The 26,892-nt window shown below is 35.3% G+C and overlaps 1 protein-coding gene across 3 annotated transcripts in view; it reads right to left on the bottom strand.

Moving 5' to 3' along the window:
* Positions 1-26,892, bottom strand: part of PACRG (parkin coregulated) — a 266,917-nt gene that overhangs the window by 110,776 nt on the left and 129,249 nt on the right. For all 3 annotated transcript variants that reach the window (XM_052784861.1, XM_052784862.1, XM_052784860.1), the window contains one exon: positions 2,788-2,959. In XM_052784861.1, the coding sequence (XP_052640821.1) occupies positions 2,788-2,959 (172 nt within the window). The remainder of the gene's footprint in view (positions 1-2,787; positions 2,960-26,892) is intronic.

The raw sequence follows: 26,892 nt of genomic DNA, 5'->3' as shown, positions 1-26,892 counted from the left end.
TCAAATAACTCAGACTGGGTTTGCCTACACCTTCTGTGAAAGGGAGTAAAAAGTCTTAACACCTTAAAGTATTCACATTTTCTGATTTTGCATTTTTTTATTTTTCATTGGATTCCTTACAAGTTTGACATATACAGGTAAATTGTTTTTCCTGTTTTTTATGCCATGCAGTGACTATATTTATAAACTATTTTCTTATGTTTTGCCACTGCAATGTACAATACATTTTGAATTTTTATTTTGAGAAATCAAAATATATTTTGAACATTTTTCTCTTTGAAAAATCAATGCCTCCAACCTGAGATTTTTTTCTTCCTCTAAATTTCCAAAAAAAAGAGTGCCTTTCAATGTGACAAACAAAAATAAGCAATTATTTTTCAATTAAGTATCATTCTTCCATATTATTTTAATCATATTTCAGGTATTTTAGGAAAGAAACCGGACCTGTTAATTTCAATTGTCTACCTTTTGTTAGTCATTGCCTGTTTGCATAACCAGAAGAAAATTTGTTGAAAGGATTTGGGCTTACAGTCTCATTACACCGATTCATTAAATAATGTAATTTTCATCTTTAATGATATAGTGTTCAAAAAGTGTGAACTTTAAGCAAGGTTGGGTGGAGGATAGATTTGTCCTTAAATTATTCAAGTATAATACAGAATTCTAATATTTAATTTAAAATGTTTTTAGAGAGCAGCTCTTTACTAATATTTTCCTTTGATGAACCTGCAGGAGAGAAAACTGCTTTTAAAAGCATTCTATCTGTAGAGTTATTTTTCTGTCTTTCTTTTATCCCTTTCCACTCCGTCATATATATTACCTTGCCTAACAATCAATTGATTCACTCTTTCACAGTAGAAATATGGTAGTGGTCTAGAAGAAGACTGGTTAATCACATATAACTCACCCAGTGGGACACTTTAGAGACAGTAATATGTGTAAAACATAGCTGAGTTTATTGTGGATGCAGCTGAGTCACAGAAATGTATAGCTCTGACTACACTGCTATATTACATAGTCATAGCAAATTTTAAAACTCTTAGAAGTACACACTTTCAGATTCCTTGAGATGGTGGTGTCTTTTTAAAATATTAATATGGCTTTAATTAGGAAGAGGCCTTTATCATTGATAATACTTAAACTCTTCACACATTAAAGCTGATACAGAAGTTTTTTTAAAATAAAAAAATAAGCACTGTACAATAAAATAAAGCAGAACCAACAATTACATTTAGCTAGCAGATTCTTGAATGTGTTCCAGCATCATAAATTATGACTTGATTTAACAGACTATATATCAAACCCATATAAATATCCTTACCTAGTAGTCTCTTTCTAATGCTAAAAGCTGTGTAACAGCTAAAGCTTCCAGGTAATTATTTCTAAGCTAGATTCTGGTCTCAGCAAGACTTTTAAATCCTAACTGAGTAGCTGCTGTCATAAACTTGCAGTCTTTTCTGCAGAAATTATTTCAGCTTTCAAAAAAAATGATACTACTATAAATATATTTGGGTGGTGTTGGAAATATGGATTTAAAGAAATGACATGATTTCTCTCTTTATGTGTTTCCCTTTTAGAGAGAAAAGAACTGTAACATTGTTTTCTTAACCTTTCACAAGTGTCACTTACAGAGTAACCATTCTGAATATTATATATTCCTTCTGACATTTTCAAAATCTACAGTAAGAGATAATGACATCTATAATTAATCTTCTTACATGGACAATAAGTTGAATGAAAAAAACCACAATTCTGACCCTTCCAACACTATTATTTCAATATTATCAGGCTCCAAACTACATTCCCTTCCCCTTTTGCAAAACTGTATCTGATTCTATTCATTCTGTATCACAAATACGACGACTCTGTTTTGTTCTGTCTTAGCATGGGTGCTGAATCATCTCAGGAAAGTAGGACAAAGGACAGCAATGATACCATTACTGATCAATGATAAAACAGAACCCAAGTTTAAGAAATATGAGCATCTATTAGTATAGGTGTAGCACGCAGACTTAAGAATCATAATACCCGACTAAAGAAGGATGTTGGTTCAGAATAATATCTCCTCAAGGTACTGATCTAAAGAAACAGGAAAGGGCAAAACAGTATATCTGAAAGACTAGGTGTTTCAAGAAAAGAAGTTTTAGTTTTAGTGGTATTACACTTGTATGCAAATAATTTATTACCTTTCACATAATTTTTCTGCAAAAAACTATGTTTGAATATATAAAAACTTCAAAATCAATATTTTTAAATGCCAGAATTTTACATAAAACATCAATTAGTCAGGAAGAACTACCAATTTAGATAGATATATGTATATGCATAGTAATGAGAACGATGAAAGAAAAGATATCTAGTGAATAAATACCGGACAACTGTAGAATAAACAAAAGGACTAAAAGTAACATAATTCCATAAGTTTCATCTATTGATTTCTCCTGTCATTTTAGATGAACTGGTTTATAGAATAATGGATTTACATAATAAATAGACAAAATCAGGTAAGAAAATGTCACTTCACATTTCCAAAGACCAAGAGCTACATTGTAATAAGAATAACACTAACCGGACTGGATTACTATTCTTCTGAATTACTGCACATACCAGGGGATTGAATGCATAAGCCTTCTGGCCTTATACCTTACAATTTACTCATGTTTGCAATAATCTCCATGAAACATACAGCCTGTCATGTTTTATTGCTTAATTAGCAACTTGTCAAAAATCTACACTATATAAATGCAATTTCAGTTTTTTTCTTTTTTTTTCCACATGTTCACCTACTTTTTATTGGGATAATGAGCTGAGGAATGACAGGAAGAATCTTGTTTCCACCATGTTCCAGCATGTCATGGATTCCTTGACGAGCAAAAAACTCGTATGGAAATGTCATTTCACAAAGCCCATCAAAAAACAAAGGCAGATAGTAATGATAGTCCAGCTTTTCAATCTCTACCTGAAAATACAAAATAAATAAACAAATAAATGCAATTTTTCAATACTAATACAATGTGCTCAGGCTGACAGATAATTCATGCCATCTACACAGGTATGTTTAGTAAATAATAATTCATTTTGTATCATTGCAGAATATCATTAAGTCTCAGATATGGTTTATGGCCAGATATTGAAATCCATAAATATTAGACCTAAAGAAAAGAATGAAAATGAATATGCTCCCATATATTTTCACTTTTTGATAAGTTAGTACCGGATTCTGATATTCTTGCTTATACACCTTACTTTGTAAGCTACCCATAACAATCTAACCAGCCATTTTAAGAATAACATTCTCTTTATTTCAGAAAAATCAGATCTTTACATCTTCACTTGGACACTCAAAAGAAGAAATAAGAGAAAGAATTCTGTAACCAACAAATACCCAGCATGTATCAATATTTCTACAGAATTCCCAACTTTCTAGAATATTGACCTAATTTTATTTCTTATTAATTTCAGGAGCAGAATTCTAAAGAAATTCCATGGGTCTCTACTGTGAAAAAAAGTAGAGAAATTTGGTACCTATTTCTAATAAGAATCTCCCTCCAATCCTAAAATACAAAGTCTGCTAAGCTTCCCAAGTTGTAGACTTTGTGAGGGGTTTTGCACTCTATCCTAGTTTTCTTCCCTTTTCCTTCTTCTACCCATCAGCACTCTGATGTTACATACACTCAGGATAGCCAGCGAGAACCACAGGTTGTTTGCTTTCAGCCTGTCAAAGCTCTGAATACAGCTAAAAGTGACTCAACAGGAAAGCACTTTCGCTGAACAGAATATGATACTCAAAATCACTTGGAGATCAATCCACTTTGTTAGGCATCCACTTCCATCTTTAAAACACTGCTTAGCTGTTACCCTATTTTTCCAGTGGGATTATATTTTGGAATTGGGTAGATGCTTCCTCCTTCACACCTAAAAAGCTTTGTCACATAGACCAAGCTGAAGCTCCAAATTTCCTAAAAAAAATTTGTCAGGTTAAGCAAACAAATACCCAGCCCTTGATTTGGGGCCAGTAATCACATTCTCACTTGAACTGTGGAAGAAAAGTCTGAAATAAAGCAGCCAAGAACTGAACTTGGGTTTTACATTTCTCGGGTAAATCCCATAGTCAGCAAGCACCAGACATACATTCTCTGTTTGCAACCTTGGTTCATTTTCCTCCCTGCTTGACTCTGAGCAGATCTGAATCCTGGTCTTGCACTTAGCTATGGACTGACTTGACTGCTTCAATCTTTCATGTTGAAACCGATCCATCCATGATAAGTGAAAATTAATTGGAACAGATACTTGAAAGTAAGTCCTTTACGTTTGCTGCAAGCATCTCACTACTGGCAGATGTAGTGCCAATTACATACTTACAGTCTCACATGCACTTGTTGTTAATCTCTTATAGCAGACTAAAAAGAACAATTGTGTAATACCTATTCACCCATGTGAATTAAATCAAGTCCCTGTAATGAACCATGCAGAAGAAGGAACAAATGAAACCCACGTTTCCTATTTTCACACCATATGTGATGCCTTCTCTGTAATTTTTAGAATCATAGAATCATAGAATCATTTCGGTTGGAAAAGACCTTCAAGATCATCGAGTCCAACCATTAACCATGCCCCCTAAACCATGCCCTGGAGTACCCTGTCCACTCGCTTTTTGAATACCTCCAGGGATGGTGACTCAACCACTTCCCTGGGCAGCCCATTCCAATGTTTGACAACCCTCTCAGTAAAAAAATTTTTCCTAATATCTAACCTAAATCTCCCTTGCCTCAACTTGAGGCCATTTCCTCTTGTCCTATCTCCAGCCACCTGACAGAAGAGACCAACACCCACCTCACTACAACCCCCTTTCAGGTAGTTGTAGAGAGCGATAAGGTCTCCCCTCAGCCTCCTCTTTTCTAGACTGAACAACCCCAGATCCCTCAGCCGCTCCTCATAAGACTTGTGCTCCAGGCCCCTCACCAACTTGGTTGCCCTTCTCTGGACACGCTCAAGCAGCTCAATGTCTTTCCTGTAGTGAGGGGCCCAAAACTGAAGACAGTACTCGAGGTGCGGCCGCACCAGTGCCGAGTACAGGGGAACAACCACCTCCCTGTTCCTGCTGGCCACACTGTTCCTGATACAGGCCAGGATGCGACTGGCCTTCTTGGCCACCTGGGCACACTGCTGGCTCATATTCAGCTGTCAACTAACATCCCCAGGTCTTTTTCTGCCGGGCAGCTTTCCAGCCACTCTTCCCCAAGCCTGTAGCACTGCATGGGGTTGCCGTGACTGAAGTGCAGGACCCGGCACTTGGCCTTGTTGAACTTCATACGATTGGCCTCAGCCCATCAATCCAGCCTGTCCAGATCTCTTTGTAGAGCCTCCCTACCCTCAAGCAGATCGACCCTGCCTCCCAACTTGGTGTTGTCTGCAAACTTGCTGAGGGTGCACTCAATCCCCTCATCCAAATCATCAATAAAGATATTAAACAGAACAGGGCCCAACACCGAGCCCTGGGGAACACCACTCGTGACCTGCCGCCAACTGGATTTCACCCCATTCACCACAACCCTCTGGGCTCGGCCATCCAGCCAGTTTTTCACCCAGTGAATAGTGCACTTATCCAGGCCACAAGACGCCAGCTTCTCAAGGAGTATGCCATGAGAGACAGTGTCAAAGGCCTTGCTGAAGTCTAGGAAAATAACGACAGCCTTTCCCTCATCCACTAGGCAGGTCACCTGGTCATAGAAGGAGATCAGGTTGGTCAAGCAGCACCTGCCTTTCATAAACCCATGCTGACTGGGCCTGATCCCCCTCTTATCCTGGACTTGCCATGTGAGTGCTTTCAGAACAAACCGTTCCATAATCTTTCCCGGTACCGAGGTCAGGCTGACAGGCCTGTAGTTCCCCGGATCCTCCCTCCGACCCTTCTTATAAATGGGAGTCACATTGGCTTTTTGTTTCGCAAGGGAAAAGGCCTTTATCAAATGCCTTTAGGGCCAATATCACAGGGTCAGTTAGTGAGAAAGTTAAAAAATAACTATACTAAGCAACCACGTATGAAGATCTTTACAAAACAAGAATCAGAAGACATTTAAATTCCTAAATTGATGGGGTTTGTATTTCTTGAGGACATTCAGTGTGCTGTGGACAATACTTGTGAGATGGTAAAAGAAGTCTGCCCCCAAAGTCACTGAGAACAGAAGACAGTAATATAGCAACTACAAAGTTCTGATGACAAGCCTAAGTCAGAGGTCAAATTGTTCATTACAGCAAGAAACCTGTATCAGGTAAGAAGTGGCCAGGCAGTCAAAAAATCATTGGCAAAAAAGCAGGACCAAGAAGCAGCAATTTTTTCTTGTTTTCTGTCAATAGGACAATAAGACATCCTTCAATATTTTTCTTTTTAACTTTTAATTTGTAGTTTATAAGATTATTAGATTGCATTTTTTGTTATTTAATGTTCTTGTTGCAGAAAATAGAAAACAAAACCTACAACAGCTACTTTTGTCTGGGAAAGCTTTAGATGTGAAAGAGAGAGAAACAGTTAGTAATGGGTGGGTTTTTTTTAAACTGGGGGGGGAGTTTCAGAAGGAAAACCACCTTCATCAGTTTATGTCTTTTTTTTTTTTTTTTAGAATCCATTCCTCACATAGATTTTTGACAACTCTTGCAAAATTACAAACTATTTCCATGGAAAAATGTCCTTGCTGGACACACATCCATGTTAGATTACTGAATCAGGATTTGCAACTATTTTGCTCAAAACACATACTAGAATCTCTCATTTCTTTTCTCCCACTCTTCACTAATATCTCCTCTAACTGTATCTACCAGTTATCTTTCTTCTCAAAGATGTGATATTTCTGATACTCTGATCAATTTTTCTCAGCTGTTCTTTGCCCTTGAAATACATTTTTTCTGTTTCAGATATAAAGAAAGCTTGCATGTTCAAACTCTTGCCAATGTTTTTCAGTTATAATAATGGGTCAATAAAAGATATTACCTTCATCTACCAACTCTGTCTTATGGTTATACATTACATATATATAGGAATGATATATTAACTTTAAGATCAATATGATTTCTGGGTTTAAAAACAGATCTGATTTTTACACATACATATGACACAAAAGCTTTATTATGAAAAAAAACCTCTACAAAATATAGGTATGACAAGCTGTAGATCATAAAGCATTTATGTGTACGCCTCACTTCTCAATTAGTTCCAAAGCCATAAATGGTTGGCGACTGGCATGGCTCTGAAAAGGACTCTGATTTCCAACTCATTTCTTGAAGTATCAGCTGTCCAAGCATGCAGACAATTTTTACTTAGCATTTTGTGCTCTATAATAACTCCCACAATATGGAAGCCAGAAATATTTTGCCTTACATTCTATGGTATGAAACCCTTTCCTTCTGTGTTTACTATTTAGCTTTTAAAAGTGGCTATTATACAGCTGTTCAGAGAAAAATGTGATTTTTCTGTTTACGCCCACAAAATTCTTTTGTTTTTAACATCCACCCACAAAAAATGCTGATTAAAGCTCAAATTCTTGGCAAAACTTGTCCACATCTGACAATAATGCTGCAACTATGGATTTTAAGAAGAAATCTCATAATAATTATTATGAACTTCTATACTACTGGTTTGTAAGTTGTAAGAACCCAGCCTCTGAATTTTCAGTAAATAGGCCAATTAATAAAAGTTGATATATTACTATAAAATATGATCACACAAGAAAAACAACTGTATTATAATCAGTAAAATCTTCTCTTTCACGAAACTTCCATGCTACTTATGTATACTACAATCTCCCTAGTTGAAAAAAACCCAATATACAGTTTATAATTGTTGTTTTATCAATATGTATAACCAATGCACAAGATGGGAGGAAACTAATGCAGTATCACAGTTAATTTGTCCAGCAGAAAATCTGTTCCTATGAAGCAGCTCATAGTGAGAGGCAAGTCTGCTGAGATAATGAAAACCCAGATAAAGAGTCTACGCTCTAAATAGTAAAAATAAGCTTCATGGCTGATCTGCCTGTTAGATGAAGAAAGCAAGCTATTTGAGAGAACTTAAGGTATGGAAGTTTGACAATAAGGATGTCATTGGCCTTTCTTAAATAATCATAGTTAAAGTAATCTGGTAATCTATAAGGCAAACCTGAGTTTTAGAAGGTAGTGTTTAAGATACATCTCATTTCACACAACTGATTACATAATACTATATGTCTTTGATGATATGATTATCCAAAAATTGGATTTGATCTCCTAGAAACATTGTATCTAACTTTTTATGTACTCATTTAACATCTTTATCTAAGGCATTAAAATTAGGTATAGTAAAAGAAACTCTGGAGTTGTTGGTTTGATAAGGACAAACAGGAGTTTTTGTAAGGATTGTAAAGATTTTCTAAGGATTCTTTGGTAAAATAATAGCTCCTTTTAAGATTTGTTTTCCATTCTATACCAGGTATTTCTTCCCTGTTTTCTAGGTTAATGGAAAGAGAAAAGCAGAAACATTCTTGAATAGTCCCAGTTTTGAACTTCCTTTCTGATTTTTCTTCCAAGATTTCTTTCAACCTTCTTTCAAGGTTTCTCTTTTTCTTCCAATATCCTCTACCCATAGTCAAGATGAAACCTGTGCACTTCACAGTTTTGGGGTTTTTTTGCTTTTAGTATATTTGTCTCTTGATTCATAATGGGATGTCAGTTTTAATCTTCACTATGGAGCAAGTAATGCTCACTAGTATTTTCTAGACTTGATTAGATGGAGTTTTTAATATGGTAACTTTGCTTATGGTACTTATGGTTCAAAGCTCAATTCTGCTGTTGCATTTAGTCTCTACAAGTTTTAAAGCAAGAAATTATTCTCTTTTTAGTCTGCTGTATTTCACTTGTCAGTACATACTGCACAGACTTATACTACTAAGATTCTCTATTGAAAGAGTTTTAGTTTAATTTATTACTTGTGTCCTACTGAAAAAAAAGAGGGAAATTGTACCTGTATTTTGCATTCTGCAATGAAATGATAGAATATTTATCTTAAAGGAAGTGGAAGACTATCAAACTCAAAGAGAAACAGATAATGGCAAGGGAGAAACTAGGTAAACACCCCAACATAAACCTTTTAATTTAGTCAAACTGAATGTAGAGCCTTTTTAACATATTCTGTAGATCCTTAACTTCCCACAAGAAGTTAAATGACAAAAGACAATATTTGCCTCCCATGCATAAATTAAAAGAAGCAATAATAAGAAATGTTTTTGGAGTCTTACTGTACTGGCTATCTGAATTCAGCTCTGAAATACCACTTCATGTTAAAAAAAATACAGAAATGTTACATAGATAATAATTTTGAATTTACTGCATGCCCTATTACCCCCATGTTAGTTACAAGAGCAATGCTCTCATCAATAAAAATAGTTGAGAAAATCTAGGGAGAGGTATTGTTCTATTATATTTTATATAGCAAGATATAATTCAATTTTCCATAGTATTCTCTGTATCTTGATGTCCTATTGCTCTTTTAAATGAAGTTGGAACACAGTAACCTTTAAGTCTGAGAACACTGAAGAGGAGTATATGAGAAGGTTCCCAGCTATGATGCGCATCTTAAAGTGAATGTAGTTCTAAGCTCTTTTCTCTTTTTCATTTTAGGGGCACATAATTGATAATTATTTTCTAGCTATTATTCCCATCTGCACAATGAGGTTCCTTCTACATATAGCTCCAAAATGAAGCAATGCAACTCTTTATACCTGCAGAGTAATTGCCTCATTTGCCTCTCTCCCTCATTTTTCCACCACTTTCTCTCAGCTGACACTGCTGCCTAACCCATGTGGATTCTTTTCAAATTATGGGGAAACACTCATAATAAAATGCATCCACTTACTTTTGGCTCATGCTTGATACATATGAATGAGAAGCATGACTAAAACAGAACTGGTTTGATCAAAATTGTTTGGCAATATGGCAAAACCAGTCTATTCATAATCTACTGTAAGCAACAATGTCTAGAACTGGATATGATCAAGACCTCTGCAACGTTATTGAAAATCAAATACTCAAATTTGTGTCATTATGGCAGACATACTCCACAGATAGTATTTGGAGAACAATTGCTAGTAGCAATGGTGATAGTCCTGCATATGATAACCAAAATGTTTTCTTTTCAATTGCTACACCTGAAGGTGACAATCTAATCTTACTAGGGTTACAGAGGTGAGGAAAATTAATAGTCAACAAGAGGGTCACATTATTCCCTAAGTAACTAGAGGATCAGTGATTGTGTGAGAAATGGGGGCAAGGAGAAGGAAGATACAAATTTGGTAAACCCCTACACAGTAAGAGAGAGAGGGTAAAACACCAACATGAAATCTCTCCCTATAAATGCAACCTAAGAATTTTTATTTAGGAAATGGATTCTCAGCTACATGTGTGAATCTCTAACAGTCTGTTAGCTATGCCATCCAGAAGATAATCTAGGACATTTCTGGGGGGAGGGGATTCTCCCCTTGCATTTTCATAAATCTTTTTAATTGTACTGCCTGGATTTAGATTTTATAAATACACACTTCACTGATAATACAGAGCAGGCAGGTCTTGCCGATATAGAGGAGGGTCAGCAAATCATGCAGGAAAAAACAGGATGACAAAAAAAAAGTGGATTATGAGATATAGGCCTTATAGTATGACATGCAGTGTTAAAGTGACAGGCTAATAGCAAGGATTTCTGCTACAGTATAGGAGTTCATCAGTGTGATATAGTAAGACAGGAAAAAGAGTTGAGCAGACTAATTAATCATTATGAGCCACGATTATGATGCAGATAAGAAAAGGGCAAATATTATTTAAAAGGTATGAGATATTTCTCGTGTAGATAGGAAAGCATTAATGCTACTACACCAGACAGTTTTGAGAGCTCACCTCTTATTATCATCAATTTGCCCTAATATAAAATATCCAGATTTTATTCCTATTAAATCTTCATTGGAAAGACAGGGACAAACTGATACATAGGAATACCCGAAACCAAAAAAAGTAAAGGAAATTAAGTGTTAACTTGTTCTTATTTATTTGGATTCTCATCACATTAGATTATCTGAGTCACCTGATTTCTAAAAAAGCATGTAAAATATACTATTCTTCTAATACAACAAATAGCTGTAGACTATGCTTAAAGGATTGCTTTCTTTTAATTTATGGGAAGCATTATAAATAGAAGATGAATGCACCCTGAGAAAAGTGCTCTGTAATCATGTCCCTGACAAATGTGGAACGTACTCGAGAATTGTTTGTGTGAAGCAAATAATGGACCACACGATAACCTCAGTGGCAGACAAAAGTATCTCCACTCCTTCAGAAGGTATGCTTATATAGTTACATTCTTATTGCTGCTCAAAGACTTGCTGACACCTTGTTAGACACACTCAGTTGTTCCATTTTTTTCCTTACATGATTTATTAACATGTTGCAAGAGTTCCACAAGCACAATAAATGTGAAACTTTAGACTAAGATAGAGAGGCATTACCTCTCTACATTTTGCTAATCTCTCTCATATGCAATTGTCTAATATGAACATTACATGATGTGTAAAGATAATTTGCACTTATAATAGCCATGCAATATTATATGTATTATATACACCTACTTTGAGAGGTGAATGGGAATTAATGACTCCTCAGGGGTCCATAGACCTGTGGTAGATTAAGTTCTACCCTCAGCTGCACCATCTGAGAGATCCCCTGCAGCTGCACTTAGGCACCAGCAAGATGCAGAGGACAAACTCCGTTCCTTCACTATAGAACACACAAAGGATTATCATTGTGAAGAAGAAACTTTCAATTTTGCAGACACTTAATTAGACAGCAGTGGGCACCTCTTCTCTGAAAACGAAAGCAAAGAGGATAATACTGTCCCAGTAATAGGCAAGGGGAGGAGGCTAAGTAGAGATTAATCCAGCCCTCTCCAAGGCAGAGTTTGAAGGTAGAAGAACAATAAGGAGGTGGCTGCAAGACTCTCCCACTACCTTTTTGAGGAAGACATATCGTTCTTCATTCATTTACTTTGTGCAATATGGAGTTCATTTTAAACTTTATTGGAAGAAGAGTGGGCCAGTTTGTCCATCCCAGCAAAACACATACAATGCAGTATGTCAGTATAGAACTAATTTAAAATTGACTTTTTGGAAAAAATATTCACCTTTTGCTGAAAAAATGTTTGCTACTGTTTTAATAAGATGAAACCTAACACTCGTTATTTTTCAAGAATTAATTGCGAAGGTAAATCAGGGAATAGTGTCAACTGATGCTACCCCATTCAGAAATCTAGTGGCCAAGTAATTGTTTTCTTTTTTTTGGCATTCATTTCCTTTCTCTTCACCAATTATTCATGCAAAGCTGTCTGTCAAATTAACTTGAAATTCTTTGTTTTTAATAAAAATAACACAAAACAGAAAAATTAGAAATAAACAGGAACATTGGGACAAAGGTACATAGAAAAAAGTGTCTGGGGAAAAGTTAAAAACAACTATCTGAAGATTTATTTTGTTTTAATAATTAAACCATAGCACAAAATACGAGAAAACCTTCTACAATATAATGCACAACTACAGCTGTCCATCCATCCAATTTTGTCATAAGTTTCAGACATACACATAGTAAAAAAATGGCAGTTTTATGGCTTTAGAAATTGTGGAAGCTTATAAAACATGTCATTAAACATTATCATTTGCATTTTCACACACAATAATTTTTAAAAATATAATAAAAATGACAAAACCAAATGGCTTAAAGGCAAATTAGAATAGTGATTTTTCTACATTAAGAGCATTCTATGAGACTGTTCCTATCAGCTTCTGACTCTTGACATTTATCTCTAGGCAGGAAAGTGGGCAGAATGGCCATAATAAATAGAATAAAACAGTGGTACTGTGTTCACTCTCCCCAACAGAAAAGAAGAAGAGATATTTCTTCAAATGATTTAAGGTGACTCTACACTAATATCTTACTTTGGAGAGGTTATGCAATTTCAAAGTTGTTCCAAACAGGGAATAGTTGCATTTTGCAACAAAAGCAAATGTGCAGCAAATGTGTTTCTGTATATAAACGTGATTAAGCTATTTCTTTTTTTAAGTCTTTCCCTTTATTCCTTTATTCTTGGCAAAGTAAAGGGGTTACTGATGGTTCCCTACAGGAATAGACATGTTATAGTCTTGCTCACAAATTCCAAAAATGTGTTGCCATGGGGGATTTCTGAGCATTGTCAGAGGAAAAAAGTATCATACCTATCATACACCTGTTCCAGTCTGCAAGTTTTTAGGTTTTATTCCTATACCACCAACACTGGAAAAATTCCTCCATCACATTTTATTAATCTCCAAAGGTGTAACTGTATATTTGTGGATAACATTATTATTAAGCAAGGAAAACTGTACAAAACAGGAAGGAAGACATAGTCCACAGTCTATTCATTTGTTTCTGGTTATACAGTTAATCTTATTGATTTCACACAGCATTTGGATAATTGTCCTAATGAGAACAACCTACTTTTCAGGTTGATTTTTTAAAAATAATCTATACTTCTCAGAAGTATAATCAGCATCCTACATGCACAAGAGCCCAGTGACTTAACTGGTTGTCTCATAAGTTTAGCAAGACCTGAGAAGCTGGTTTACAACACTAAATTAAAGGGTTTATATGTCTCTTGCCCTTATGAAACAGGCTTGCTAGACGCAGAGCAGAAATCTGTCGACTGTACTCTGCAGATTCAGCTTGTTGAAAGCAATCTAAAGTACAGTTTTAAGAGTTAACAAAATAATAGATAAAGGATATCTGGCTCTGTAGATATTGAATTAGGATTTCAAAAAGCTTTCAATAGAGTCCTTTTCAGGAGGTTATTAAGTTAGTAGCCACAGGAGGCAAAATGAAGTCCTTTCATGAATTAAAAGCTGGTTTCAGTAGAAGCAGCGAAAAGGCTAATGGTGGAGTGCCCTGGGGATTAACAGAAATGATGCTGCATAGTATATTATCACAGGCCACAACAATTTTAAATTAAAAGTAGTACTCAGAATGATAGAAATTATGGTATATTGCAAAGAATTTAAACTGGCTGGTGAAATGATTTAGCAATGTGATAAAGATAGAATGCAAAATAGAAAAGTTAAAACTATAAATTACTTTTGCAACTTATAATGCTGCATTTTCTGGTAATTGCCTTGATTACTATTAAGGCCAAATGATGTTGATAACTATGCAAACATATAGGAAAGGTGGTTCTTATTTCAAAGACTTGCAGTTAACAGTATGGTTTGGTTTGTAAAAAGCCCCGCCTGAGGCAAAGGTCAACAAGATAGGCAGTATTAAGAAAGATTACTTTCTAATATGGGTACTTGCTTGGATAGAAGTTTCTAAAGCCATGAAAAAAAATGAACAATTTTTTAAATTTTAACTCTTTCCTAACTGCTACCACCTTGAATCTTCTGGAAGGCATAAAATATTCTGAATTGTGGAACACCATTTTGTAAGATGACTTAAAGTGATACATACAGTGCCAGCCAAGGAAAGATGATAAAGATTTTTATGGACTCTAGTAACACAATCTTCTCCAAGAGCTTCAGGGGAGAGGTTCATTAAGTTCATATAAAAAATGAGGCTTATTCAGGAGGAAAGTAAGAACAGTGAGAACAGTTCTCCGTCTCTAGGTCCAGAGCTGCCCTTATGAGACTTGCTCTCTGCTTGCTCTGTCTGTAGGATGAATCCTACCTTGTCTGTTCTCCTCTCTGAGGGGAGCATTCCAGGAAGAAGGTGTTTGCCACAGAAGGTCAGGTCATCCTCTGGTGACTCATTCTGGTCTATTAATGCCACGTTGGCGGTGCAATGTGCCACATTGGCCTACTTAGGAGTTCTTGACTGGAGGTAAATAAAAGTTTCTGCTCACTGAACAGAATTATCTGAGCTGTCACAAAGAGGACTGCTCCTCACAGAAGGTTGGTGGGCAACTTCACCCCATTTTGGATTAAGTTTCCTACTTTTGGTTATACCCCTTCCACGATTAATCCAATGGACACACAGAAGCTGAGATCTACAATGTTTTAAAAGAATATAGTAAAATCTAAATGATTTATAGTATGGATTCAGATGAGGGAATAATTTGTCACAGCAAATTGTGTTACATAAAATATGGCAAAGCAAGTCATTACTGTCAGCACATTTGATGAACTTACTTCTGAAAGGAAATCAACACAATATCAATTTAAAAAGCAAAACACTGACATCTAGTCAATCTCTTGCCAGACTTAAACTATTCCATTTTAAAAATCAAGTCACAAATGTAAGTAAGATGCACAAACTACTGGGCATTCCTCCACTTCCTAGAAGCCCTAGCATAGGGCTCCTAAATGAACTTTATTTTCATACTGATTAAGCTTAATTAAAGAATAAATATGTGTACAGGTGACGCAATTACTCAGGACTTCTAACTGTATATCTCTAGAGCTAATATAACTAAGTAACAAACTAAATTTCAACTGAATTCAAGAAACTGTTTAGTTTGCACCCAGCACATTTTGCTCAGTATATGTATTTTAACGGTATTTCATGTAAAAAGGCATCACAGTAATATTTAATACTATTTAGGATATTATATATGGTGAAATGTATAAAAACACCTGTTTTTCATGAGGGTGGATATGGTTACTCCAGTAACTGGAATATTTTAAGATGTGCATGCCTCTTTAACATCTGAATTCTTCACTCTCCTGGAATAGATTATAGACACTAGAAAAAATGCATTTCCAGCAAGGTGAAGTCAAGCATATGTAAACAGTGTCTGACCTACCTTGTGGCTTCTTCAGAGCCACAGGAACTAGATTAAGCTCTGTACTGATTAACAGGATCTCTTAAAGGGGGAAACTTTGGTTAAACCCTTACTGATGTTTAAGACCAAGGGATTTTCAGAAAGTACCAAGAAGCTCTGAGGGGCCTGTGGCATATGTTGACAAAGTAATTGCATAACTGATTGTCTTTTGACTGACAGCTCTTGAAAGTCATCCCCCAACTTTTAAAGTGATTTAGTGGTACACCCATTTGGGAATCTCTTCCACCAGCCCAATAGCCTTGTTTCGTTCAATTTCCCACGTATGAAAATGACATTCCTCCCCAGGGAAGAGCAATGTCTGAACATTTCCAGATAACCATACAGAATCCAGAAAGATACTAAAATATATTGGTACAGTTACCATGAATGCTGTATATCTAGGCCAGGAACTCTTGCATCTTACCAACAAAGAAGTTATGCAATCAAATCTTCCTGAAACAAGTTGGAGAAAGCAGGACCACAATGTGTGAATCCTCACTAACTTCAGGAATAATACAGAGGAAAACCAAAACATTCTCACTGTCTGTAAGTGTGTCTGAGGAGGAGCATGGACCAAGAGCAGTTTGGGAGCAGAGGAGTCTCTAAGAAGAAGAGGTTGACCACCAGAAATCCTTTGTCCCATGGCCTCCAAGAGTTCTGGAAGATGGCTCTGAAGTTACTTCACACTTTCCAGTCATGGTCTGCTGGAATGAAATACCTGAGGCAATGCACTAGCGATGCTGAAAGATCCCCAAAGGTAAACTGCAGACAGGTGAATCAAATACTAAATGAACCAATTCCAGACATTGACAGAGCCTCAGAAATGGAAGGGAATACTGCACCATCTGCTGGCTGGTACTAAACGCTGGGAAGGTGCTGTCCTTTCTATTTAAAGAGCGAACTATGAAACAAGATAGCCAGTGTATTATTGTAAATTTCAAGGTCAGATTTTGGAACAAAAAATCCTCCCCTTACAAAAATCACTGCTATTCCAAATAAGTTGAAACTCAAGACTAGCACATAATTTTCAGAACTGATAACCTACAGTGTGACTAATAGATGTCTGCACAAACTATATCTATACTTAAAACCAAAATAGGGCAGGAGGCATTCTCTGAGCCCGATGCACAGTAGTGTGGAAGAGATCATTTCTGTACAGCTAAATGCTTTGATGTACAAAACAGGGTGGTTGCCTTTAAATTGTATACTGTGAATAGTCTCAGTAGTTTCTTATCCAGAATCATGGATGAGCATTATCTAGGCATACCAGGAACTGTGCTAGCTGCGTACTTAACAGTGCTGTGTCAACGCTCAAGGCCATACTATGACCCTGTTAGTTTTCTGGGATAAATGTGGAAGTTGGCATGACTTACACAAAATGAGGTGGAGTGAAGAACATAAATACATTTGCAAAAAATAAATCAGTAGAAGTCTGCTTGCATAGCTTCTTAGTATTATATTAAATATATCAAAGCATATATGAGAAAAATGGTTGGTGCAGATATATCACTCAAAACTATTAAGTAAGTTGAGTTGATTAGACAATATTACTTTCAAAAAGTTAAAAATAAACCCTGCTTTAGGAGGAGATTACAGTTGCTTGTGGCATCTGACATGGGTGTCTGTGAAATGAGTCACTGAACACAACCGTTACATTGATGGTGTCACTGAAAATGGCATTTCACAGTTGGAAAGAAGTCTTCAGATGACTTTCAGTCAATACATCCACATGACCTTCGCTGATTTTTTGGGGTATTGTATGTTGCCAACAAATTCAACAGAAACTTAAATATTGAAATTTTTAATTTGCTTCTTTGTGGTATATTCATTTACCTGTGATAATTTATCTAGCTATAGCCATTTGGATTTTTATGCAAAATGCCATGCCAGCCCAAACAGAAGTTTTCCTCAGATATTGGATACAATATTAGTGTTATGATGACTGAGTACACTCATACCAATCAGATAATTCAACAATCAGATTTGGTACCCATAACAAATCTACTAAGGTATAAAAAATATGGCACTTCAAAGGGGCCAGCTGTTGATCAAACACTGACTTAAGACATTGAATCTAGAAATAGTTCTGGTTGCTTTATTAAGCATTTATTTGCTTTTTCAAGAAAACCTTTTTCCAAACTGTATTAATTTCACTAAGATAGAATAAGTCCCTGGAAGGAAGGAGTAGTTTTGGAGAAATCTAGATGGAAAATATTAAAATGTACTGCAATACCCAAGGCTTTATTTTGTTGGGTTAGAAAAGTTAGAGACAAAATTGTCTTTCGAATTTAAAATATAAAAAATTTCTGTAATGCGGGTAAACCCAATTGTCATTTGCCTAAGTTCAAGTGAAATTTCTTACAGTAAAATGTGTTATTCTTACTTAGCAACTGAATGAGTTGGTAAAGGATTATTCTCTAATTAAAACCATGACTAGCAACCCTACTTTAAATGTCAGAGTATGGGTCTTTTTCCCTTTGACATAATACATTTTATGTTCTTTAATTATACTTCCTTTGTTTCAATGCTAAATTTATCTTGAAAATTTATATTCACACACCCTGTAATGCTGAAAAAGTATAGTTTTAAGGGTTCTTAATTTCTTGCTAACAGAGGAGTCCAAATTATTGAGAGTCTAGATAAATTTAAGAAGGAAAATTAAGGTTAAAATTTATGCTTATTATTATAAGGTAATATATGTCATGTATGTATTTAGAAAGCATAAAATATTGTAAGGCATGCCATTTTACATTCTCTGCTCTGTGTAACTGATGTACACATCAGATAGCTTTGTTTATATTGTATTAGTGCATTTTTCCACTTTAAGAGTTCTCTTTAATACTTGAAACAACAAAGAAACAATTCCAAATTCTTTTCCAAAGTTCTCAGAATCCTTCCTACATTTTGTGGATCTACTTTGTAGGCATATCTATAGCCTTTATGGAAATCAGTAAAATATTCTTTTTAAAATATATGTACTTAAGATCTGAACATACTGCAGATATTGTGACAGTGGTTGCCAATAAAAAATCCTAACATACAGACATGATTGGACAATGAATTGAAGATAAGACAATAATATTTTGAATACATAAACAATAACAATATTTTTAATTTGTATAGCAAACTTGAAAATTGTTCTTACTCAACTCCTTTCAAAAGCAGAAGCCATTAAGAAAACAGCTAAATCTTGCATTCTTAGCTCAAAATTAGACTTGTCCCCATAAAAAATGGGGATCATGTTTACCAAGGTTATTTACTATGCTACCAATCTGCCACAGCAATGTTTTAAATCTGAATCATCCAGCATACTGACTCAAGAACTTTTTTAAAGCCTAGATGAATCTCTTCTGAAAATTATGGGAAAGGAAAAATTACCACAGAGGCTCAGATAAATAACAACAGTAGACTATGGCAATGATAGTTCTGGTTGATTTCTTATTTTCTTTGAAAGTAATAAAAGGCGTAAACCAAAGACAAATTTGTGGGAAGTAAACTGAACTTAAGTAAAATAACTAATGGCAAAATGGTTGCTAGCATTATGCTTTATTATCTCTGCAAACCTCAAGAACTACATTATACAAAATCCAGTATCACACAGTACAGCAAGTCAGAGTGTATTTCACAGGATCATTGCCCAGTTCTTCGTCTTTTCTATTCAATTTACCAGTGAAAGATGAACTGTGTCTTCCAGTGTGTTGCAAATTGAATTTGAAACAAGCAGATTTTTAACATACAGGATATAGGACAAGGGGTAATGGCTTTAAACTGAAAGAGGGTAGATTTAGATTAGATGTAAAGAAGAAATTCCTCACTGTGAGGGTGGTGAGGCACTGGAACATGTTGCCCAGAGAGGCTGTGGATGCCCCCTCCCTGGCAGTGTTCAAGGCCAGGCTGGATGGGGCTTTGAGCAACCTGGTCTAGTGGAAGGTGTCCCTGCCCATGGCAGGGGGGTTGGAACTAGATGATCTTTAAGGTCCCTTCCAACCCAAACCATTCTATGATGATTCTATGATATAGTTTTTACTAGATGAAATGAGATCAGGTCATTGGATTTGTAAACTGTCCTCGAAAAAAATATAAAGAGGAGGTCAACAGATCATGTTCTATCTATCTGTAAGTTATAGTATCGATACGCATTCCACATATGTATCTTTATACATTTACTTAATAAGATTTTTGATTGATACTTTTAAGAGTTTTGTTTTTAAGAGAGTTCCTAGATTCACTAGGAATGCTGTTCTGTTTTCACATTGACCAGAAGAATAAATGGCAATAAATTTTGCACAGAAAACTTGAGAAATCATGCTTATACAGATGATTTTTTTTTTCTAACACTCTGTTGGCCATAGCTATATTCATTCACAGTTAAATAGCATAGATAAATAAGTAGTATCAGTAAGTTGGACATAAAAATTAAATGGACTAAACCCTATGTCAAATATAAAGGAAAGATTACAAGCTTAAAAAAACACCTACTTGGTTCCCAGGTCATATGATATAAAACTATGTAATAGGGGGATAAAGGAAGTTAATTAGGTAAAACAAGAACTTCCTTTGGTTTACATTGTTTTGTGCGTAAGTCCTATATTGGATAAGTTTGTCATGTCAGTATTCACAGTTGATTTATAGTTGATATGGTTTTATGTCCAATTTAGAGTCATGATATCAGTTCTCAGGTCCTACGTATTTTTATTTGTTAATAGGGTTGTAGCATTTGGGGTAGGCCTATTAATGCAATCATTCCTATGCAGTCTCTAAAGGGAAAAGAAAGTAACTTTGAAAAGCAGAAACCAACAACTAAGATCTGGTCTTTACCTATTTAATTAATTTTTCTCAAATACAAACATCCAGAAGTCATTAAATCCTAACAATATAAATTCTGCAAATCCATGCAAAGTGTGTTCTTCTTTTTAAAGTAATCTTCTAAATAAAGTTAATGATAGTGGTAAAGACCTCTGACTAGCAAGGCAGGATCATTGAAACCAGTAGAAAAGCTCACTGCTACAGTAGAGATACTAATGGACAGATAAAAAAGGTCTCAGGATGGAAGTAAACAACCAAAGATAGCTAAGAAATTAGAATTTTTATTTGAATACTGGGATATCCTAAATAGGTTTTCATACAGGAAATTAATGTGAGAGCTGAACTCCTCAAAAATAGATGCAAATGCAAGAGAATTTGTCCATAGAGTTGTTCTAAATTCAGGCACTGCTAACATCATCAAGTGCAGAAGCTTCACAGATACTAGTTTTATTAATATCTCCTAATCAAACTATAGTCTGAATAAGGTGCAGTATAGTCAGACTGGGAAGAAATGGGTTAAAAATTATTCTTTGGAAAAATAGTTCAAAGGCAATACATAGGAGACTACACTATCACTAATCAATTTGAGTTGACTGAATTTGTAGATACACTGATCAGCTGAGCTAATATATTAGAGTGGTTTTGCACAGCAGAGCCTGATAAGACACACTGCTGAAGTATAAATAGACTTCACTAATACAATGGGGATCTCAATTTTTTAGAAGCTTCAGTAGACGACGATCATGCAATGAAGAAATTCCTTGTGCTTTTTCTTCCACCGACCTATTTCCTTAGCAATTACTGTAACATGGTGTGTTTGCCATGCAGGAGGAATTCTGTACTCATTTTAGAGAAACAAAAAAACAATAAAAAAGCAGACCGGCTACCATGGTCTGAGTCTCAAAGCAGTAGCATTACACTTGGGCTTTAAACACCCAAGTTATCCCATTGTCTGCTTAGCTACCAAAATAGTGCTATGTAATGCAGAAAAATGCAAATTATGATCCATTTTTTTAACCATTATACAACTATTTTCAATATTGGTGTATTTTATTAAAAAGTGACTAAATTTTTTGCATAGCTATATCAATTTTTACACTGTTGTAATGTTACTTCAGTAACTTAATTTGCTGTCTGGAATATGCAGTGAAATAAGTGGGTGAGTCAGTGATAGATTTTTCTACATGAATCTCTCTTTGGACTAAGCTGAGGCATTTGCCCAAACCAGTATAATGCACTGTCTGTATTATCTCAGCATTGGGGCAGAAAATTAATTTTGCTGTGTCACAAGCTAAAGACAAAAGCTTGTCACTACAATTTTTTCACAGATTTTCTTTTTTGGGAGCATGTTTTATACGTCAATGAGGGCTTACTTGTCACCTTACTGCAATAAGCTTCCAGGCTGCTTGCAAGCTCAGTTAAGATTGAAATGTACTATAAAGGCTAACATAAACTTATATTTATATGAAATGTAATATAAATCCAAAAAGTGGAATAATAAATAAGAAGGAAAATTGAATCTGATAAAGATTTATATTAATAGCTGTCAAACGGGCTGTGGAAAGTAACCTTGAAAACAGGGTGCACAGACATTGGTGGAACACCTGGAAAACCTATGACAATATTCTTTTTTATTATTTCCCATACCATCATTAATTATCAGTTATGTCTAACAATACCTCAAAAGCCACACAATTATCCAAATTTCTGCAGGAATCCAACAAAGTTTTAAGCAGGTAATTACTCAACATCTTCTTAATCAATTTTTAAGAAGAGTAACAAATGTTTTCATTATTTGAATAATCCAAATTATATTTGACAGACCATTCAGTGGCTGCTACAGTAGTTACAGCTTTGTTCCTATAATATGAAATTCAGTAAAATCAATTAAACCTTATGATATAACAACTTCATCTGATCATACCAGACAAGCATTCAAGATGAATATTCTCATAGAATAGTGAACACTAAAAATAATTAAACATATTGAGATTTAAGTGATCATAATCAAATTTCAGACTTAATACTCTGTTAAGGTTGATGTTTCTGTTTTTATGTCCCATGACATTATTATCATTATAACAAAAGATGTCTTCTTAAGCATACCTAAGGAGACTGAAATAAGATTTTTAATATTTAGATACCAAATTTCCAGTGTAAAAAAATATTCTATTCCATTTGAACAATTGAAATTTATCTCATATCATATGCAAGGTCTGGAATTTCAGTGGAGAATTAGGGAACATGATGTTAGGGCAATTCTCTATGGGAACTAGGACAGAAGCTTGTTTTTTTTATAACTGAGCCACTAGTTCAAGCTTCAATAGTCATCTGTGCAAATTCAGTTGATGTTCCTAGTTCATCATCACAAGTAAAGTGAACTTGTCTGGTAATCAAAGGATGATAAGTATTGACCTATGATTTCAGAGAATGAATTTACTTTCTACAATCAGAGGCCATGTCTCCGTTTCAGATAAAGGTAGAATGGTTAGGGAGTTTGGCACAGACTGTAACCCCAAAGACACTTATTTGTGCACATGAGCTCTGTGAAGAGGAAGGAGACAGTGGAAAAAATGGAAAAAGAGGAAGTGATAACGGTTAGCAGGTTTAAAAAAGAGAAAAGTAAATCTGCCATTCTGAGCCAGAGCAGCAAACATTCTCATGTCTCATACTGGCTAATACTGATACTTCAGAAGAATGAGCAAGAAATGCCTGTTAAAAGCATGCTTCTCTCCAACACTGATGAATGAAGCTGATAAGCAGGATGTGTGTATCTTTCAAATTTTCAAAATTTTATAACACCAACAATTAAAGTTCTGATTCTTGATATGAATAATTTTTTAGCCTCAGTGGTTTCCTGTAAGGATACTTTTCATTGCATGAGGATTTCTTACACATGTGATCTTTTCTTAATTTCAAACTTGTAAACATTGTAGTTACTCTCACCACTATTTAGAAGTACTTTGCCTGCCAGTGAAGTATGCCCTCAAATAAAAGTACAAGAGAGAAATTTCAGGCCTCTGACAGTAATACCCAATCCTTCAATTTCTAATCACCAGCCAAACTTAAGTTTTAAGACCTGTCCAGTAACCACACTGAGGCTGTGACCAAGCTGTGGTTTAAATTGCATGTGAAACAAGAGCAGCTTCCAGCTCCTCAGTACTGGATAATTCTCAGCTACTTCCAGACTCCATGTTAGGGAGAAAGTGTGAGGAAACGTACTGTTTTGCTCTTTCAACTTCCATCCTCCTTCAGAGGGAAAGGCACCTAAACAGAAAGGCTTGAAAGCATTCCCTGTAAAGCCAGGTGCCTCAATGTCCCAGGATATACTGTGGCAAGCACCTATTTCACAGTTCAGAAATAACCTAAGATTGTACCATCATATTCATGGTAGTTTGGTTCAGTGACCAGTGAAGTCTATGGAAATCCTTGTTGATGGGTCAGAACCTAAGTCCTCAGCTTACTCCAAAGGCTCATTAGGTACACTAATTTTGAAATAATGGATTATTGTCATGTATTACCAAACTGATGAAATATCCTGATGTACCAATTTCATGGTACAAAGGAGACAATTTTACATGGGCACTAGCTCCATCATGGTTCAGTCTGGGTTCTTTTACTGAAAATGGATATGGTGTCTAATAAATTTCATTTTGAGAGCTCTCGTACTCTTTGTGAGACCAGAACAATAAGAACTCACGTTCCATCTTCCTCTGTTTGTGGCAAAACTGCCTGAGTAGGACTGGCTCTATCAGAACTAGCCTTTTGGAATCATTTAGCCAGGTCTAAGTTTCAGGTACAAGTTTAAGCTCTGCTTTTTAATTAAACTCTGCATGGTTGATACTGCATTAATAAATACATTTACTCATTTGCATGAGAAGAGAAAATTCTTGAACAACTAATCCTTCTGAAGATAACAAGTGAGAACATTGAAACTGAAGTGATTTCTATTATTTCATGTTTCCTTCACTTACAGTTTCCTTGACTTCCTGATCTCCTATGTGTTCTTGGAATGACAATTCTTAAGTTTTTAAAAATAGCTCTTTCCATGTGACAGTGCCTTCAGCTCCCAACAGTATTATTTTATCATTTTATCATGGGTATCAAAAGTATCTTAGCTACCATGTTTAGGAGGTTAAAAAAAAAAAAATGTCAAGGATTACTAAAATGTACATCTGGAGGCAAAACCAGCTGCTGCTGCTTCATGTAACTTTGGTCGAATACATCCCAAGTAACCTCTGTCAAGAGAAACACTTATTGCTAACTTCTTCATAACCTTATAGGCTCCTAACATACAAGAGTATGCTTATCTTACAAAATGTATTTACAATTTTGGGAAAAATATATTTCTTGCTGTCATGCCAAATGTATTCACTGCAATCACACTAACAGTTCAGCTTTGAATTCAGACTTCCTGTCATCTTCAATATGCCAAAACATTGCTGTTTAGGTCTAACACACAGTAAAGAAGACACTCACCAGAAAAAACAGAAAACACAAAACAGAAAAGGGGAATTAACAAACTATCTGTTTGGTGGTAGGGTAGATTTTATATTACAGACAGACAGCAAAAAAAGCCATACTTAATCCATCAGTTTGCAAACAAAACAAAAAATAACTATAACATCTATCTACACCGAAGGGTAAGTTATCAAAAAAAGCTTCTCATTAGTTGTCAGCTCAGAGTAACTTCAAAAGCAGGCCCTGAGCATCCAATAATATCTTTCTCACAACTTCCTTATCTCTTACAAGCTGTTGTGATAGCTGAATCAAACCAGTATATCATGAAAACTGCTTTCTAACAAGGTAAATCAAAGGAATCCCATGCGTCTGATCAGTTAAGTACTCCTTTTCAGATCATCACAACAGGTTAAGTTTATAACATGAAAAATATCATAGACAGAAAATCTACTTCTGTCACCTGAACCTGTTTTTTTTTACTGTAACAAACACCATGGAAATATATTAAAGATGATTTAAATATACAATTCAAAACTTCAAACCTTTCTAACTGAATTGTGAGTTCACATTTCCACATTTAAATATTACATTTTGAAAGCAGAGTTAGGAAATTATCTTGGACTGTGCTTTCACTTTCCAGTTCTTTCTTGTGACATATTACTACTATCTGCATTCCTATCTGTTTTGTAAACATATTTGCATTGACAGCTTCCTGAACACATTGCCTCAATACAAATTCAGGCTGTGAAGACTGAAATTACTTAAGTATTTGTTGCAGAACACTTCAGAATTCAAGACAAAAAGTCACATATTTGTGTTTCAATATTTTCACTTGTAGAAAGGTAGGTGGTATGTGAAACTTTCATTTTACCTCATCTTTGTAGCTTTTAAATTTACTTGAACTTGGAAAATATTATTTTTTTTCTCCTCTGCTCATACAGAAAAAGAGAATAAGGCATAGGACATTGGAGAAAATCTCTCTGTAAGTCCAAGAGCAATGTGACTTTTGAGTAATAATTATAGTACATTCCAGACTATACAGAAGAAGACCATTACACTGTGGAGCCCATAAAAGCCCATGTGTATAAGTATATAGATGTTTATGTACATTCCTTCTTTTTTTTTCAACAGTGCACAAAAGAAGAAGGCAAGGAAAGGAGTTTCACCAAGATTTCTGATCATGGTATGAAATAGTCTCCAAATGGCATAGAGCGTGGGAAACCACTGACATGAGCAAAGTGGAAAAAACCACCTAATTTATTAAAGAAGAGAGCTTCACATCCTCAGCCCTGCAGTCTCCAGAAAATCTTCATTGGCCATGGCACAGTTCTAGAAATGCCCCTAGTAAGATCCTCTAGTTTTATTCAGCCTGCCCCAACCACCCACCATGTCCACAGGATTTATCTTTAATTCATCTGTTCCCACATAGAATCACAGAATCATTTAGGTTGGAAAAGATGCTTAAGATCATCAAGTCCAATGATTTATAGTATTAACTGACAGATGAAAGATCTAGATCTGGTAGTATACATCTAGACAACTAAACCATTAAAAAAATTCCTGATTTTTCAGGAGCATATTAATTATTTATTTTAATTTATTCCACACATTGTGGATGTAAATATTAGATGACAGGCATCTGATTGTTCATACCTTCTGAGAGTTTATGTTGTCAGCATTATTTTTCATGCTTTTGAAATTCAAGAGGTTTTAGAGAAAGGTGCCAGCTTCAATGCTATCAGTAGAACTCTGCACAACTGATTTCATACTTTATGAGT

The sequence above is a fragment of the Harpia harpyja genome, chromosome 4 (genome assembly GCF_026419915.1).
Source record: "Harpia harpyja isolate bHarHar1 chromosome 4, bHarHar1 primary haplotype, whole genome shotgun sequence".
Lineage (NCBI taxonomy): Eukaryota > Metazoa > Chordata > Aves > Accipitriformes > Accipitridae > Harpia > Harpia harpyja.
This window is presented reverse-complemented; position numbering and strand designations above follow the sequence as displayed.